Here is a 19,758-nt window from a genome sequence, read left to right as displayed (position 1 = left end):
CGTCAGATTTATTGTAGAAGGGATCATCGCTACTGTGATCCCTCTTGTTTGTCTCATCAAATTTATCACAAAAAGAGTTACCTTGAGTAATTCTCTCTCTCCTCTTCTAAGTAGGATTTGTTGTAGAAGGAGCCACCCTCGTTATGGCCCTCCTAGCTCATGCGAGAGCGAATAGGGCCGTTGCGTCTCCTCGCTCATACGAGGGTTATCACTATCATACCCTCTCTCACTAATGTAAAGACGAGACGTGTAGGGATAAATCCGATAAACATTGACATGACATGATGTAAAATAAAAATGAGTGATGCAAGATGATGATCGAGGAGGTAAAATGGTCTTTTTATGTGACTAGAGGTGCTTTATGAAAAAAAATTAAAGTTAATTTTTTTTTTCAAAAATTTACATACATATATATATATTGATATTGATTATAATGGCATATAAATAAGTTTTTAGGTTTTAAAGGGACATATATATATATATATATATATATATATATAATTTTATCGATATATATGAATTGTAATTGTATCTACAAGATTGTTGGTCAGAAAGAGCTTCATATCTAAATCCTTTATATAAATCACTCTGTCTAATAGACTCAAGTCAACTACTATTGATTATTAATTAACTTAAAAACAAAACATCTAAATATGTTTTCTTACTTTTCTAGAAACTTAAAATGTTAAATACAAAAACTATTAATTTAGAGGAATATATAGGTAATATTTGATGAAATTTATTGTTTTCATTTAAAGTTTCCACTTTATCTTGTTTAACAGTGAACCAGCAATGGAGTTTTTAGAATTTTGCATGAATATATATATATATATATATATATATATATCCCAAACAGTAATCCCATTTTGATTTTTTCCTAACCATAACCAGTAATCTATAAAATACCAAAACTACCCTTCTCCACTATTGCCCACCTCTGCCGCTCGTCGATCACCTGTCTTCGTCGCCCCTTACCGCCCATCGTCCACGAGGGGACGGGGTGTGAGAGCCGCCGCCGGCCCTTTGCTTTAACGTTGCCCTCTACCTTATTGAACTTGCTGCCTGCAGCCATCGTGCGAGGAAGGAGAAGGCGTGAGGACCATCGCCGCCCCCCCCCCCCCCCTCCGCGGAGGCAACATCTTCCACCGAGTGGAGAGGAGCGGGGCCGGCGGCGGTCCTCACGCCCCCTCCATCCTCGCAATATGGCTACGGGCGGTAGGTCCGGCAGGGCAGAGGGCGATGGCGAAGCAAAGGGACGACGGCAACCCTCGCGCGCCCCTCCCCTCGTGGACGGCGGGCGATGGCGACGGGTGGAGGGCGGGCGGCAAGGGGTGACGACGGGTGGGACGATAATGATGGGTAAATCGAAATGAGAGTTACTGGTTGGAAAATACATATATATATATATATATATATATATATATATATATATATATATATATATATATATTACGCCGAGGGGTGGAAGTGTATCCGACAGGAAGTGTTTTCATCAGCCCGACGAGAGTCACGGCTTTGGTCGCGCCAGGCGCTACGGACCCAGGTCTGGAATGCCACCGCCTCTGATGACGCCCACCGTGTACGACACGTCAGCTCGTAGGGCGGTTATTCGCAACTTAAGTCGAAACCTATAGCCAGCGAATCCTGTGTCTGATTCCACCTTCGTGCAGGTCGGCGGTGCTACTGGAATACCATGCCGCCCTTTTGCACCGTGAAATGCAGCGGATCTTTTTCGCGAGAACGTTTCAAATTCGGGTACATTGTTACGTATCTCATAAACTTACCTTCCCGTGGGTCCCATTGCTTACTTATCATAAGACACGTAACCATTCTGGTGATTAGAGAACGGGTAAAGCTGCGGGTCCTGCCACTATGTTTATTTATTCTTTCGGGCACAGTTCCCTCCTCGTTCTCCCCGCTCCTTTTCCTACTCTACGACCCGACAGACGTTACGACTTCGCGTGCCAGTCGGCGTTGGCGCACATCCTGGCTATGGTGTACGAAGAGTCGTATCCTCAATCGCTGCAATAAATGATCGTTCTTTCGTGTCCCTCCCTCTCTTGCTTCAGGTCTCTCTTTCCCCACCTTATTAATCTCTGCGTCAGGAGAAGAGATCGCCCTCCCCGAACCAAAAAAAGGTTTGAAGCCGAAGAAGAAGATGATGATGATGGAGAAGTGAGAGGAAAAGAAACCCTAAACGGAGAATAAAAGAACAGCTTAATCATCATCATCATCTTTCATCATGAAGAAGAGGACTTCCCTCGGCCTCGTCGCCCTCTTCACGTCTCTCACCCTCCTCATCACCATGAATCTCCAATTCGAGCACCTCAAGGTACCTCCCCGCCGCTCCCCGCCCCCCCCGTCCCTCTCCATTCCGTCCCATTGCTTTCCTTGGCTTTGCTCCTTCCTCCCATGCTGATGTCGGTGGTGGTCATTTCCCATTGTTCCTCAGATCGATGTGCAGCATCACGAGCCTTTCGTGTCGACGGAGGTAGGTACATATATTGGTGCCTTTTGTTGTGTGTGTTTGTGTGGGTACTGGCACCAATACGTCATGTTTTGATGTGGATGTGGTTTGCAGACACCGTGGGGGGGCGCACTCCAGGGGCTGCCCCGCGGCATTGTCGAATCGACGTCCGATTTGAAGCTGAAGCCTCTCTGGATGAGCTCCTCCTTTGAATCTAAAGTAATTTACTAAATTTCTGTCTTTCTATTATGTTATTTCATCGAAATACTGTGTTTGTATGCCGTGATGCGCTGAGTTTGTGATACATCAATGATGGCGGATTTGAAATGGAAAATTCATAGAACATGCTCTTCGTAGCGCTGAGAAATAGTTCAAAAATGATTGCTGCACATTATCTCATCTTTGAGCTATTGACCTAACCTATAAATGCCATTTGCCTCATTTCTACCAAGGAAAAACTGTTCTAGAGCTATCATTGGTTTGCTTGGTTGTTTCAGAGATGCTAATCACATTTTAAAAACGTGTTTCCTATAAAATATCTTTCCACATTGAGCTCCTTTTTCTTCTTATGGCCAGTTTTACTATCAGATTGTTGATATTCTTTCTCTGTTAAGATTTCTGTTTGTTTTCCAGCTAAGCCTGGGATTAGATTATTCTAATTGAAAAAAACTTGAGAGGCTTCTAGTTTTATCAATTATCTCCTATTGTTTCGATCTGTGGCTTTCTTGTTATCAGATTCATGAATGATGAGAGAAGGGGACTACTGAATTATTGTCGTCATTGTTATGATCCGACTCTTTTCATGTATATTCAATTTTTTTAATAAAAGAATGCACATATAATTAGAAAGTGATTATTTGCCTTTGCAGGAAACTGGTGGAAGTTATTCAGCTCTTTTGGCAATGGCTGTTGGCATTTCGCAGAAAGAAAATGTGGACAGTGTGGTTCGTAAGGTGTGTGCTTGATGTAGAATTTTAGTTTGACCTAGAAGAAAGAATGTTAATGGCATGCTTTCCTTCTCAAACCATGCAATGCTGGTAAATGCTTCACTTTTTTGGTTCAGTTCTTACAAGAAAATTGCTCCATAATACTCTTCCATTATGATGGGAATGTGGATGGATGGCGTGATCTTGAGTGGAACAGCAAGGCAATACACATAGTTGCTTATAACCAAACAAAGTGGTAACATTATATTTCTTTATTAAGAAATAATCTTAACTTTGTGCATGATTTCTCTTGGGTGCTTCTCTCATGATCACCAACTCACCAAGGATTATTCTTTTCTTTGAAATGATGTTCTAACTTCTAAGAAGAATACTACGGGGTTTGCTCTTTTCATCTGTGTACTTTTATACTTCTCCTGATCCTTGTTTTTCTTGTGGCACCTGAGATGGGTAGACAGCTGCTTCTTAATAATGCAGTGTGGTCATTCCATTTATCTTTGTTGCCTTCCCTGGCATGTCGATTCATCAACATGTGGACTTGTTTCTTATTTTGTTTAGTCATTTTTATGCTGAAAAGATCATTTTTCATCACACACTTCATAAGTTAAGCTGGCTGTCTCGACACATTTATGATTTTGGCTTATTCCTGCAGGTGGTTTGCCAAACGCTTTTTACATCCAGATATAGTCTTTTTCTATGACTACCTTTTTTTATGGGATGAAGATCTAGGAGTGGAGAATTTTCATCCTGGGAGGTATATTTGTGACTACCACTGTGGATTGATTATATGAAACCATGCTTGCAGAATAAGGATTTCATTCTTGACTACTTCAAACCATTGAATTTTTTGAAATCGAAGTTAATTTCTCTTCTGTAGCCATTAATCCGCCGCTTTGTATTAATATGGTTGCCGCTTGGCAGTAAGCATACCACTTTAAACAGTTTTTGGTAGTTAAGAGTTAAGACTAAATAATTACAAAGAAGTGAATCAAGAATTATGTATTCTAACATGATTTCTACTGCATATTGTACTAACAACCTTGCTAAAGGTGCACTAAGGAATGAGGCCCACCAAACCCCTAACTGTGACCTAGATTCAACTGAGGCCTATCATCTTCAACAAGGTGTGCCTTAATTCACCTCATTGGAAAAGCAAAGCTCTCAAAATGTATGTCTTATGTACTTACTCTTGGATTTCCTTCACGATTATGACATTGATTACTTCATTGTTTATTCTATTGGGGATTTCAGTTGTAAATGAATGGACAACTCCCCTTGCACTTCTTATGTGAGAATGTGGCCTTGTTATATTGTTGTTGCTTTGTTGCCTCTTTTCTAATCTTTTCATCCTTATTCTTTAAAATTTTCTATTATCCTACTATTTTATTTGATTGGTTTTACCTATTCTCTTGCTTCATTTCGTTCCTACTGCTGCCTTGTTGTGTTTATAAAACCTAAGTTCTGCTTCTTTTTTGTTATTATTATTATTTTTCCGTTCGGTTTTTGCATTAGTTTTACTGCTTTTCTTTTTTTGCCATTGCTTTGCTTTGTAGCCTTCTTTCATTCTTTCCGAGATATTGGTCCCATCTTTATGTCTTTACATTTTAATTCCATCTTCATGTCTATAGATTTTATAACAATGGCCTATCATTTGAACTAATAACTCAAAATTAACATTTTGATTATTTGTATTCCACTGTGTAGTATATAACCGTTGCCTTATGGTGTGAATTCATTTTTACATCATATGATCAATGGTTGTCATTCTAAGTCAGTGTTCCTTCTTGCTTCAATGATGCATGTGCCTCATCTTGCACCTCATGTAAAGGTGTCAAGCAATCTTGTCTCCTTAATGTACCTTAACCCTATAATAACTTCGTGGACAACTGAACAATGAGCTGGACAATTGTTCATATTAATGTGGATCAGGTTACTCTCGATGTTTTCTTTTATTAACTTTTCTATTTCCTGGTTGTTGGTATATCTCTCTATTTGAAGTAAGTACCTTCTTAGCCTCTAATGAGAAACTTGATAGGAAAGTTGAATCCAAGTAGTTCTAAATAACAACATGGCTAACCTTGCTGGAGAACTTCCTATCAGTAGACACTACAAGAAATTGAGCGACCGTGGATCATTGAAATTTGTCTGTTGCCTTTGGTGTTTGATTATTTTGCTCTTCCAAGTTGCCCTTCTTTCTCCCAGAATTAAGATGCAGCTTATAGATGCTTCTTGTCTGGTATATTGTTCTTCATGGGTGCCTTTTTTTTGCCTTATATGGACAATCACATTTATTTCCTGTAGAGACAACATGTATTCACTTATTAACTTTTCTGATGATTGCATATTCAGGTACTTACAGGTAATGTCTTCTGAAGGCTTAGAAATATCACAGCCTGCATTGGATCCTGATCTTTCATCTGATATACATCACCGAATTACAGTCCGAAACCGAATGAAGAAGGTCCACAGGTTATTTTAGTACTAGTCATCGCACAATTTTTTTTCATTGTTTTTGCTGCAGCTCATATTCATTTTTCTTGTTACATAGACGAATTTACAATCGTCGTGGGAGTCTAAGGTGCTCTAATGAAAGCAAAGAACCTCCATGCACTGGGTAATTATTTCTGCATCATTTACTAAATGATTTTCACTACATGCTATGACACTCACCACTGCCTGAATATAATGTGTTAGTGAGCACATGTATTGAGAAATTTTGTGGTTGCACTTTTTTTTATTTTCTGTAGATTCCATCCTGGTGATGATATCCTATTCCCCATTTTGAAAAGATGACTTTCTTTACCTCCTAATATCTATCTTTTGTCATGTTTAATCTTAACATTTCAACTCATGTTGAAGTCATGGTCTGTTTCTTTCTTTTCCATTTATTTATTTAATGGCATCTTTTAGTTGAGAAGTGGAACTCTAGAAGCTATACGTTGCAAGGCTCTTGAGTTCTAAAAGAGGGAGGATGATTGTGATAAAATATAGTCTCCTTAGTTCTAAGTGAGTGAAGATAATGCCATTAATTTCTGATAAAATCTCATGGGAAAAATGCTTCACTGGGGTCATAATTACTTGAATTCTTGTTTTGGACCTTCAGTATGACTCTATAACAAATTGTTTTTGAGCAAAATGTTAATATATATATTTCTGGTATTTTTGTTTTAATTTGGCACTTAGCAATTTAATTCCAATGGGTTCCCCAAGCATGGCTGCAGTTATCTGTCAAATTTGGTAAAGTATGTTTAAGGAGCCTTATCAGATATCACATGGTTGAAATACCATACAAGTGGGTTAAGGAAGACACAAATCTGTGTTAGGCCATCAAGTTTGCTGACATATTGCCCCACTGCTATAGAAGAGGCATAAACATAATCAGGTGGTATCACGTTAGTGGTGTCAATGAATGGGCAATTTAGCATACTGGAAGATTTGTCATGAATGGATACTCATATCCATTGATGATGATTATTTAACATATAGCATTCCACAGTATAAAGTATAAACAACACGAGGGAGCAATAAAAAATAAGGAACTTGCAACTATAAAACATCCTTGGTCAGGTATTTTTGTGCTGCTGAATCTCTTATGTTTTATTTGGTTTTCTATAGTTGTTTTTTTTTCAATCCCTTTGGTTTATACATGTGGAAATTAGCACCTTGGTTTCTGATTGATGTTAGTTTTGGACATTGGTTTTTGTTAAATTAGTATGTGGCTTCTGCGTAAAGAATCCTGTGTTGCTTCTTAAGGTTGATAGTCTACTATTATTTATTTATTCTATTCATATCAGATGGGTTGAAGGGATGGCTCCTGTATTTTCTCGTGCTGCTTGGCAATGTGTGTGGCATCTCATCCAGGTCCAATTATAAACTAAATTTCTATCTATTCTTTTTTTCTGTGATCTGTAACCAAAAATAGTATAATCATATAACTTAAGCTTTTGAAATTGTCTTTGAATTTATACAGCGTTGCACCTTTGAGACCTAGGATACAGTAGTCTTAATTTAGCTGTCTATGGGAAGGATTGAAATATTGTTTGATATCAGTTTTGGTTAAGGATTTAAATACTGATCCCATACTGATTTATGTAACCTATTGGGCCAGTGCGGTACTGATATATTTAGCAGTATAATGATCTATAGTTAACAAAAATAAAATGATTGGGTTTGTATAAGGTTTGAGCTATACATTTCGATATCAATACTTGGTTGGACTGATAACTGGTTAGTATATATTGGTTCAAGTTCAACTGATAGTTAAATCCAAGGTTTGTCGTCTCATGCTGACCAGCGGCACCGGTCCTGTCTCAGAGTGGTATGTAGCAGTCGATACTAGTATACCTACCATATGTCAGTTCACGAGTATATATCGACAAACTGAAAATGCACCATAAAAGACCCAAAAAATATCTGAAAAATCGAAAAAACCCTTTAATTATAAATCAATATAATTTCAATAAGAATAGAGGCAAACTAAGGATTTGATAATAAATTTATCTTTTTTTAACACTTTGTTGTATGTTTCTCTATTTCTTCTATTGATATTGAATCATTTACAAAGATACAAGCAACGTATTACGTGTTGAAACTTAAATATTTCAGCAAATTAAGTAATAAATAGAAGCAAATTGTATATACTTGTTTCTACTATCAAAATGAATAATAGGACTCCACATTTGATGAATCGAGATCCTTGATCTTATAAATTTGTATATCAATCTGGTATATAGTGTACAAGTAAACTATTTCGAACCAAGCATACCCAATCTTGAAACTGCTTTCATGATATAATGTACTAGTAAATTGTATATCATTGGTGCATTAGCATGGTAACGGATTGTCATGAACCCGAGGAGCCTCATGAGGAAAAATTATCTCTAATATCAAGAGAAATACACTAATCAACAGTAATTACTCATAATAAGACACTAATAAAGATATAATTAAGGTCTGCCATACCGAATCATATCGCCTGGTACGGGTGGTACGTACCGGTCCGACAGGTCAGCGGTACGCGGATTGCTCGGTATCTGTCCGACTGTAGCAATGAAATATAGCAGTACACTGTAGCAGTGCAGCAGTACAGTACACTGTTGCACTGCACTGTAACACTGTAACAGTACAGTTTACTGTTGCGTGCACTGTTATAGTAGCCATACAGTGTACTGGTGCACTGTTTACTGCTGCAGTGCTACAGTACGCGGTGCACCTGGGTATACCGCTCGGTACACCGTACCGTACCAGTATCGAGCCCAGATCGAAATACTGGTACGGTACGGTACTACAAACTTTGGATATAATCATGTCAAAATCTAACTAAAACATAGAACGAGCGTAAAAACCTTTAATTGAAGAGATTTTCCACCAAATGACATGTTTGATTGATTGAATCCCTCGAATTGATGTTCTGATCATCGATTAGGATGCTTAATTGAGAAAGAGAGTGAGTGAGAAAGGGAAGGAAATCAAATAAGTGAGAGGAAGTGAAAGAGGGGAGTGAGGAGTGTTTTAAAGGGTGGAATGAGCCCGAAAATGGGGTCCAACAGTCAAATTGACCATAGGACCAGACCCAATCTCACCCATATGTCCAGTAGGAGCGAGACCCGATTGTTACTGACCAAAACATGTTGGTCAAATTTTGATCGTTTCATCGAGATATGGGGTGTACCGCCTGGGACACTCCGGCTTGTTAAGTGCTGCTCTATACGCGACAGTCCGATACATATACCACCTGGTATGTATGTGGCGGTTCGATATTCGGGCGGACAGCTATGTACCGCCCATATCATACCTTATCAAGCATTATGTCATTCCTTGGTTAAATCCTTTGTTTCATTAACATTTTAATGGGTATGGTGCACCAATTTGTATTGTCTAATGTTATTGAATTTAATAGTTAAAAAATAAAAAATGAACTGATATATCTGTATTGAGCTATAGGCTTCAATACCGGTACTTGGTCAGAATGGTAAACATGAGTTGGTGTGAACCAGCCCGACCAGTATTTAAAACTCTGGGCCAAGGTAAAATTCTATAATACTATGTTTTATTCAAATGTCGTCAATCCTAGTATATAAACAGTTGCTTAACCCTATTTTTATTATATTGGACAACTCGTCCAGTAAAGTTTTCTGGTTTCGATCTATTTGTAGAGAATTTGGATTTCTGTTTACAAGATATGATCAAGATTACCTATTAAGCAGGCAAAAACCAATGTTAATTAACATATCCTAAACATTAGATTTCATTACCAAAAGGTTGTAAGGTTTGTTCACAAACCCCTCTTGATAAGATCTGCTCTGTAACCCCTAGTGCATTGGGATGGATGTTGTCAAAGTGATGCTGAACATTGGTCCTCTGTTTTTTTTTTTGCTTCTTTCAGCTTAATCATTATCCTTCCCCATTTTCATATATGGTTTCAAGTTTCAACTGCCGGTTTATTTTCTGTAATATTTCGAATTTTCACTTTTATATTTTTGAAGCTTTCAATTGTCATTTCAATCTTCCATTATTATTCTTAGCTTTATATATTATATATGAAACTATTTTTTAATAAAACTCAGTATGAATCCTAGCTAGCTTGTGAACACAGTTGGACTTTGTAGTAGCTTCAGTTTCCCTTCAAAAGTTTTTGTTTATTTCTCATGCCTCACTTTCACAGCTATCATTTTATTTCATCTATCATGAATTTTCAAATTGAGATGCTTGAAGTTATCAATCTTCTGTTTTTATTGTTAAACTGTTGTTTTTTCCCCTTCTTTTAACATCCTAAACTAATATCACTAGCACTCGGTATTAGTCTTGTCTAACTTATGACCACAGTTGGACATTGCTTCATTGTGTTGGAGCTTCAGATTCCCTTCAGAAGTTTATTGCTTATCATGCTCAGAATTTAGGTTTATCTTTCAATTGTGCTGCCTGGAAAAAATAGCATGGTAATTTCCCTTTGTTTTGTCTAGGCATGCCAAATTTTCAGAACCCTTCTCATATTCACTTTTATTGGCTTGTCCAGCTGCACTTTTCACTTCAATTAGGAGTGTTACTGGTCAATTTACATTATGTTGGTGACTTCAGAAGCCTGTCTCCCTAAAACCATTGAGATCATTGGATTCTTTCTTGAAAAATCAATGTAGAGTTTTTTTCTTTGGCATGAAAATACTGATTCTATTATTAGAAAAAGGATGCATATTTTTAAGTTGGATGAGTGAAAGGTAATTGGGAGGGCTAATTGAAACTTTAATTTTTTTGCTTAGATATGGTCCAAATTATTTCTCTTTTTTTAAATCTTTCAACATTATGGTTGACAATCAATCTTGGTAAATTGCAGTACCATTTTATCAGCTATTACTTTTGCAGAATGATTTGGTTCATGGATGGGGTTTGGACATGAAGCTTGGATATTGTGCTCAGGTGAATGTATGAGGACTGCTAAAAATTGTTCTTTATTATGAGGGTGCTTTTCCCTTTGTGAATAAGTTACTTTCTATTTTGTACATTAATTTATTTGTTTGAATATATTAATTATCAAGAATAAAAGCCTCTCATAATCCTGATCAAGATTTTTAATTAGACACTTCCTGATGTACTCTTGAGTTTGCTTTTTGGATGTATCTTCTGATGTAAGTTAGCTACAAAGTCAATAATTCTTTAGTCTGAATGCGGATTACTATTTCTATAATAAACTGCACTAAGAGCCACTTGCGCCTTTTCAATTACTAGATATTCTACTTGTAATTCCGTTGCCAGCCCCATTACTCTTCCTTCCCTCTTCTTTTTCTCCTTGTCCTCAGCCTCCTTTTCTTCTTCTCTTTCTGCCTTTCCTCTACCCCAGCTCTGTCTGCTAATGCGTACCAGACCTGTAATGGTCCGCTAGGGGCTAGTACAAATTTGGTATCTGAGATTTAGAACCATGCTTATGACCTTTTTTTAAGAGACATTTAAGATTTTCTGTTTTCCAGTCATGAATATTTGAAGCCTTCCAGTTCCTGTTGCTTACACTATATCTTCTTTTTTGCATTTTTAAAGCTTTTATAGTGAGATACATATGGGGTAACGACTTTCAATTCTGCTTTTCAATGCAACTGTTTGCAAATAATTGTGATACTTGGGTTAGTTTTGTCAACTTTCTTTGTCGGATTTCTTTTATTCACTTAATGACTTTGATGCATCTTGGAAGAGAATAAGTATCTTACAATGGACTCCGCTTGTGTTTTATTCAGAATTCAAATAGTTGGGTTAAATTATTTAACATTTTTTTTTTGGTTGGTAAAAGATGTGTAATCTGGGTTAGCAAAAAACAAAAGTGTGAAGGTTAATTTAATTAAGGATTGACATACTGCGGCATGGGAATGCGCCGATGACTTTTTGGCACAATAATATTCTATGCCGTCTTATGCTGGCTGATGAAGTCTGAGAATTTGTATATCCATGTTTGCACCTTCTCCATGAGACGGTATGGTGCTAATATGTTTTTGGCACAGGAAATTTTGACCTGCGTTGACATGAGTAAGTAGGCATCGCAATTCTTGATTTTAACCAACCATTTAGATGGGTTTTGTTATCCCGGGTTATCCAGTTTAAACCCTTAAACTGGATTACTTTACATTTAATTCTAGTGTTTAAATGAAGAACCACTTGTTTAAACCTCTTTCTCCTTAAACTAAGATGTGGAAGTCATCTGCAAGATTTTGCTCTTGATTTTTGAGTAATGATGTGCATGATCATAGTAAATTTGAATAGATTGCATTCCAGTTGTTGAAAATCTATTTCTATCCAAAGGAGCTTCAATGTTTAAAAGTAGCATGGTGTTCACTGTACATTCAACATTGGAAATTCATGCATTATCCAACATTAGGTGATTCTTGTCCCAGGAGAAAAGGGGGGCAATTGTCAAAATTTATGGTCCTATGATAAGCCCATGGCTTAAATTTTCTAACTTAGAGGTGTCAATGTCCAATTTATATTGAATTTTTTGGGAGCTTGACATAGTACTCTACTTTCGTTTTTAGAAAATAATCGATGTCCAAGTTACAGCCATACTTCAAATTTGTCTATATAGTTGCATTTGCTATAGTGATTATTGGGTCCCAGAACTTGTTGCTTGCTTATGCCAGTTTAGTGGAGTCTATGACAGTCCAACATTTTTTGCTGACATTTTTTGTTGCTTTCATGTCATTGAAAGAGTCAAACTGCTAGTTTAATTTTTAGCTTTTTGCTCAGCATGGTAAGCAGAATATGTGCTCCGAGATTGTTTAAAATATTTATCATCAATAATTTTTCATGGGTTCTGATACACAAGCCAAATTTCATGGTAATTATATTAACCTATTTTATGGAACTTCAGGGTGACCGAACAAAGAAGGTTGGGGTGATTGATAGTGAATTTATTGTTCACAAGGGAATACCGTCTTTAGGAGGGCCCTCTGCTAACAAGGTTCTTAACCCTCTTCAGGACACTGTCTTTTTCAGTTACTTGCCATATATGGTTGAAACTTGAACGTGCTGATCATTCATGATGTTTTTATGCTTTGAATAAGTATTTAGCCACTCAAGGTATTATGTGCTCAATCAGATTCTGCTTTGCTGAAGTTTTTTATAATCGGTAGTTCAGAACCTATATGCATGTAATTGTTGTTCTGATGCTTTCTTTAGAAAATATTGTTCTAATGTAACTATGCTATCTGTTATAATGGTTAAATTCTTTCCACTGTCTTCAAGTTTTCTGATCATCCAAAATGTGACATATAGTTACTGGATTATGGTTAACAGGCTATGTCGTTCTGTAGCATTGACTAAACTGTGTTCATGTCATGCAAATAAGTTTCTTGCTTCCAGATATTTGTTGGCATTAAAAAACATGTAATAGATTATTGCCTGCCACATTTTTAGGTTTATGAAATAGCCTAACATCTGCTGGTAAGACCAGTTGTGCTTTGTGGGTACAAATGTAGGAAAGGCAAGAAAGAAAATACATACTCTAGTCCAGCTGAGCTTAGATATTTTTTCTGAACATGAATAATAAAATAATTAATTTTCCCATCAAAGGGCAGATAAATGCAAAACCAAGGTCTGCCGTACCGTACCGTACCGACGTTTCGATCCGGGCTCGGTACCGGTACGGTACGGTATACTACTCGGTACACCCAAGTGTACCGAGCACTGTAGCACTGCTACAGCACTACAGTGCTCGGTACAGGACGGTCCACGTACCGCTGGCCTGTCGGACCGGTACGTACAGCCCGTACTGGGCGGTACGGTCCGGTACGGCAGACCTTGTGCAAAACTAATTGAAGTTTAGGTTAAACCTTTTTAGGCAGTTTGGATATTTCTAATGAACATGTTTGCAGTGGACCAATCATGAAGATTCATTCAATATAATTTGTGGTCCCATAAGGGTAAAAGGTAGAGTAAATTTTGGATGTAAGCAATGACTAATGAGAACATTGGCTCAAAGACAAAGAGGAAATGAAATCCTGGCGCTAGTTAACTGGTGGAAGAGGAATCAAGTTGCTTAGACATTTCTTTTGTATTTCATGGATGTATATGATCAAATAAAGAAATTATAAAATAACAAGCAACATCACATTCTGTTTTCTGTTTTCTGTTTTCTGTAAATAAGTGTTGGATGTTTAATTGTGTGGAACTGCTAAGTCAAATATTGATCAGATGATGCCAATATTAGGGAAGAAATTGCAAACATATAACTGCCCAATGTCGATTAGCAACATGACTGGCGGTGGAAACACAATTAGATGATTCATTTTGGTAATATTGCCTGAGATATTTCTTCCATATCTGATGAGGATGAAGTTGTTTAATAATAAACGTATCTCAGATTCACAGCGATAAAGTTCTGGTTTTAATGGAGAGGTATAACTACATTGTAACTATTGATTTATTCCCCCTCTTACTGCAGGCACGAAACCGAAGATCCTTGGATTCACGAACCCATGTAAGAAATTTCTTTATGATAATTGGTACAGGCTCAATTTTGATAGATCTAATGATTGTTTCCTTATTCTATCATTCAACAGATCAGAAGGCAGTCAACAGCCGAGCTTAAAATCTTCAAGGCACGCTGGAATAAGGCTGTGACTGAGGACAGAAAACTTTTAGTTGCTTCTGAAGTGTTCACGAAAAGGAAAGGATGACATAAGAAAAAAAAATTTATGACACCAGTTCAAAATTAGCTTGGGAAGGCATCACATTTTGTGCCTGCAGTGGCATGACTGGTGGTTGCTTTAGGTGAGTATGTTGACACTTATTATATGTGTTATTGCACTACTGTAGTTATCATGTGTAAGTCTGATATACTACCATGCAGATTTTCCAGATGTTCTCCTGAGCTTGACAACACATCAGAGGTTGCATGACCAACACTGTTAAGTTGCAACATGAGGCATTGATGCCTAGCAAAGCAAAAAAATTACACACACACAGACACACACACCACAATTCTTCATTAATTGTTTTTGCTTTTTAGTGCAATGATTTTTCTGGTTGTATACCATTGCTGCTAATGCTATGGGCAAAGTTTTAGCAAACGTTGGAAGGTTGAAAAAAAAACAAAGAGATGCCACTGCTGCTGTACAATTAGTAAATCTTAATCTTTCCTGTTCAAGTTATTATTTTTCATATACATGTAATTCCTTGCTGTTCAAACTGTTGAGTCTCTGTATTGCTTCAGTTTTAGTTGACAAAGTACTTTAAGACTTTACATTTGGGCGTATTGTGGTTCCAACCTGCGACTGACACTGCAAACACCAGGCTTTTATTTTTGTATTAATTTCTCTCAAAAGTATAGGAGATTCCAACCAAATATTGAAGAATCTCTTTATTAATTGAAGAATCTTTTACTAAGAACTTAATAAAGAGCAAGGTTCGCAATACCGTACCGTACCGAAGTTTCGATCTGGGCTCGGTACCGGTACGGTACGGTATACCGCTCGGTACACCCAGGTGTACCGAGCGGTATATTCAGGCGTGCCGAGTACTGTAGCAGTTCTACAGTCTACACTACTGCTACAGTGACTCTACAGTACTACTACAGTGTCGGAACGGTAACATATGGTCCGCGTACCGAAAGTCTGTCGGACCGGTACTGCAAACCATGATAAAGAGATTCTTCATGATAAAGGCATCACGGCTCAAACACCGTGGCTTGCTCGGTGGCTGGATCAAGAGAAGTTGAGCCAACAGAAGTGAAATGCAAAGGTAAAAGTTTCCTGTTTACAGAATATGGAATAGAAGTTGACAGATGCATGATGTTTTTTTCTCTTTTGGAGCAGGAATGGACATTTACAACTTTTTCTTCAAAATCTTTGTTTCCTGAGTGGAGAAACGCAAACAAGGGAACACTTGGTATGATGCCTGCCTTATTCTCTTCTAATGTACAACCAAGAGTGGAGAAGCCACTCCTCTTATTCTTGCTATACTTTCTCCTCTTGCTATTTCTATTGCTATCCAGAGTAGTGTTTGATATTGGTGTTGCCCCGAAATCCTAGTGGTTGACATTAATTTCAGTCAGTTCTCTAAACTGCATGATCTTTTGCATTCTGAATCTAAAGAATCAAGCATTGTGCAACTTAGCTTCGATTTTGAGTGACACATTGTTGGCAAATTTACATATTGTGATGCAATATTGACCGACTGTTTCTAATAATTGGTAAGCATTTATTTCAAACAAAAGAATATCAAAAAGGGCCTAACAGCAAGTGGCTTACATATCTTGGGAGGTAAGAAAATTTGACTACCTTGAATTGGTGAGTTATAGGAAAAATATCTCAGAATAAACTCCTCAAAAACCAAGGATTTGCAGAAATTTCCTTTACAAAATTAACAATTTCCATTGAATCGGATTCAATCCAGAAAGAGAGGAAATAGTGAGATAGCCGCTTTAAGGTCATGGAGAAGGGGAGTGTTACCACCATCAAGGGTTAGAGGGATAGTGATAAGAATATTTAGTCTCACATTGGTTGGATAGGAGAACCAAGTGCTTATAAGCCTGTCGGGTTATTCTTATCCTCAGAGGTGTCTTTTGGGGCTTACGAGTCTATGGCAAAACCGTGCGGGCACGCCCAAAGCGGATAATTCCTCGTGAGCCTATGTGGTCGTACCAATAATGATCATATGTTGACTTATCATATTGACACTAAAAAGAGGGTCATAAGCTCTTGGCTCCCCTGTGGAGGGAGCATTGATAAGGACATTTAGTCTCATATTGGTTGAGGAGTAGGGGAACCAAGGGCTTATAAGTTCGTCGTGCCATCCTTACTCTCAGAGGCACCTTTTGGGACTCACAAGTCTCGAAAGGGCAAAATCGTGCGAGCACGTTCAAAGTGGACAATTCCTCGTGAGTCTATGGGGTCACACTAATGACAACCAAATGTTAACTTGTCAGGTAGTGGGTCACACCAATGACGACCAAATGTTGACTTATCATGTAGTGTAGCTACCTGGGATCACACCAATGACGACCAAATGTTGACTTATCATGTAGTGTAGCGTCTGCCTCCCATCCATATTGGTTCACCAGTTTGGGATTTGATGAGAAAGCTTTTACCTATAGGGAGATCAGCCATCATAAAAGAACCATTGAATTCAAGGCAAAAATTGAAGCTCATTTGCTTGGTAATGAAGAGCATCACATGTATGAGTAACCTGTGTAGCTTTATATGAGTAACAACATCTTTTTTCCCTTCAAATTTAGCTCAACCTCTTGTTCATGTTCAACACCTACAAACAAGTCATTGGTGAATAAAATCTTGGGTACACCACAAGACCATTAAAAGATCAAGTCAATTTCGAAGACATGCATGTAACTTGCTCATGTTTCATTTTATTTATTATTTTGCTACTGGTTAAATCAGTGGAGATATCCACTCTTTAGGAAGATTAAATAGAACCATAAGAGGAGTGAAAGAAACATCTATAGTATGACGTCGTAGTGGTTAACATAATATTATGCAGTTGATACAATTCTGATTCCAGTCCATATAAAAACATTTTGTATGGAGTCTAATATAATAAGAGAGATGAATTAGTTCTTGTAAAAAAACATAGAGGGAAAGAAGTTCTTGATGGAATTCAGATTCAAGTCCATACAAACACATTTTGTATGGAGTCTAATATAATAAGAGATGAATTAGATCTTGAAAAAAGAAATAGAGGGAAAGAAGTTCTTGATAGAATTCAGATTCAAGTCCATATAAAAACATTTTGTATGGAATCTAATATAATAAGAGATGAATTAGTTCTTGAAAAAAGAAATAGAGGGAAAGAAGAAAATAATAGATGATATGATGTCGGAAGAAAAGGAAAATTTGGATGTATAGGATTAGCCAATACTAAATTTCAGATCATTTTCAAAGTAGAACAAGCAACAGGATAAAATTTTAAGTCCATTAAATCTAAAAGTCAACCTATCCAGACGCTCAATTAGTTGTCTGGGTGGGCAAGTTGAACCAGACATGGCTCAGGCTCTCGCTCAAGCCCAAGCGCCAGGAGGAACAAGTGCCCTGTCAAGCTCTTGTCGTTGCGGGGTTTTTCTCGATGAACAACGACAATGATATCTCTTGTCAGGCTTCTTCCCCTTGTGATGTCTCTCTTTCTCTCTTTTTCTTCCTCCTTTATCATTGTGCACTTCCTTCTTTCTCGGTCATCGCAGCCCCCACATACCCCACTTGCCCCCACCCCTCCTCCCTCTTCCGATATCTAAATGAGACTATTGTTCAAAAAAGTTGCACTTGGAGGAGGAAAGAAGGATCTTCCAGTGCTGTTTTGTGATGGAGATTTAAATTTCTCTTTCATCATTTGTGAATTCACCTTGAGAGGGTGAAATATTGATATAAGTGATAATTTGCTAAATCATTTTATCAACTTGGTTCAGGTAAGGGTCTATTCACTTTTTTTTTGTAACTTTGATGAACTTTGCAAGCTTTATGTTGGTTTCTTTAAGTCTTGAATCAGCTACATAATGCCTGAATTTTGTCAATTTTTAGTCAGGGCCAAGTTGTTTATTTAAGATGCCACGATGGACCATTTGATTGTATAGATATTTTTTGTCCAAGTTTTCTTTTACCTGACATATTTGGAGGTTCATATTTGGAAGGTTGATTATATTGTGAACATTCTCCCTCCCTATGTACCAAAGAGCTTAATTGATTTTTTTCTTTTAACCCCATCCCATATCTATGTGGTGATTATCAAAGATTGGGCTTCTGACATCGATAAAATATAATATATAATTTTGTCACATCAGTATTTTAGTTCTTATACTATTAATGACTTTGATGCCCAGTTACCAGTTATCTTAGCTTTTTGCTGCTGCTAATTTTTTTCAAGACAGTTGTCATTTTTTTCGGATCTAAATGGAAGATAGATCTTAGTTGACTTTGTTGTTTTTTTCTCAAAATTTAATGCTACTCTGTGCAAATGTGGTAAAATTCATTTTTATGGCACATTACTTTAAACAACAATCTAAAAGCAAAATGCAGGACTGTGAGGTGGAATGTGTCTCTTAGTGATGCACTTTGTGGAAAATTGACTTTAATGGACAACATGGAATAATTACATGAGGATAGAATGGAGATTATATATGAATGCACATGGAATAATTACATGAGGATAGAATGGAGATTATATATGAATTGCATTCGGCATATGGATATCCTTTGTCCATATTAATTGTGAAAGAAATTATTACTCGGTGTTCTCTCTATTTCAGGTGTTGTGTTGTTGGAATATTTCAAAGAACATGCAGAAAGTGCCTGTGCTCCCTAAGTTGGCTGAGACATCGGCTCATCGCTCTATGGGTTGGTATGACGCCGAGGCGTAGAGGCATGTGGGAAGGGTAAGTCCTGAAATTTTTGAAGAAAATCTCATATGCATTTTTGAAGAAAGTGCTATAATTCTCTCGTGCATGCTTATATTCTTTGTTTATATTCTGCAACTTGTTTATCCTTCCTAAAAACTTTGGCTGTGCACTTATTGCCAACTGAGTTGCACACTCATCTATTTCTTTCTAGATTAAAGTAAAACACTAATCAGGCAGATGAAGTGCATCAAAGTTGCTAGTCATCAGTAGTTGTCGGCATGGCTTTATCTATCATACATGTAAAACACATGCTAAAGAGAAATCCAAATTTGAATCACTAATTTTGATGTGGTTTCTTATTTAGTTTTATCTCAAGTTGGTTTGCATATAACATACTTGTTCATTATGTTATGGTTGAACTAAACCTAGAACTATTTGTTCCTTAACAAGCACTAGATTAAATTGAAGCCAATGCACAAGAACAGAAGAACTGCATAGATCTGATGCAGAATAGGCGTCCACATCTTACA

The 19,758-nt window shown here is 37.3% G+C and overlaps 1 protein-coding gene across 3 annotated transcripts; it reads left to right on the top strand.

Annotated features, from left to right (window-relative positions):
* Nucleotides 1-1,965: 1,965 nt before the first annotated feature.
* LOC135635631 (uncharacterized) lies at nucleotides 1,966-19,752 on the top strand. Of its 3 annotated transcripts, XR_010495680.1 has the most exons (15): nucleotides 1,967-2,332; nucleotides 2,453-2,491; nucleotides 2,582-2,686; nucleotides 3,337-3,420; nucleotides 3,531-3,649; nucleotides 4,064-4,165; nucleotides 5,761-5,880; nucleotides 5,960-6,025; nucleotides 7,206-7,272; nucleotides 10,771-10,824; nucleotides 12,758-12,847; nucleotides 14,330-14,365; nucleotides 14,448-14,658; nucleotides 14,738-15,774; nucleotides 19,139-19,752. XR_010495680.1 is itself a non-coding variant. In XM_065146848.1 (13 exons), exons 1-13 carry the CDS (start codon nucleotides 2,243-2,245, stop codon nucleotides 14,562-14,564), a joined length of 1,089 nt encoding a protein of 362 aa, XP_065002920.1. In that variant the 5' UTR covers nucleotides 1,966-2,242; the 3' UTR covers nucleotides 14,565-19,752. The 3 variants fall into 3 exon arrangements, 1 of the variants encoding a protein (XP_065002920.1); XR_010495679.1 differs by having other exon boundaries at nucleotides 14,738-19,752; XM_065146848.1 differs by having other exon boundaries at nucleotides 1,966-2,332; nucleotides 14,448-19,752.
* The last annotated feature ends 6 nt before the right edge of the window (nucleotides 19,753-19,758 follow it).

Source organism: Musa acuminata, chromosome BXJ3-4 (assembly GCF_036884655.1).
Source record: "Musa acuminata AAA Group cultivar baxijiao chromosome BXJ3-4, Cavendish_Baxijiao_AAA, whole genome shotgun sequence".
Lineage (NCBI taxonomy): Eukaryota > Viridiplantae > Streptophyta > Magnoliopsida > Zingiberales > Musaceae > Musa > Musa acuminata.
Note: the sequence above shows the minus strand (reverse complement) of the source record. Positions and strands in the feature narration are given on the sequence as shown.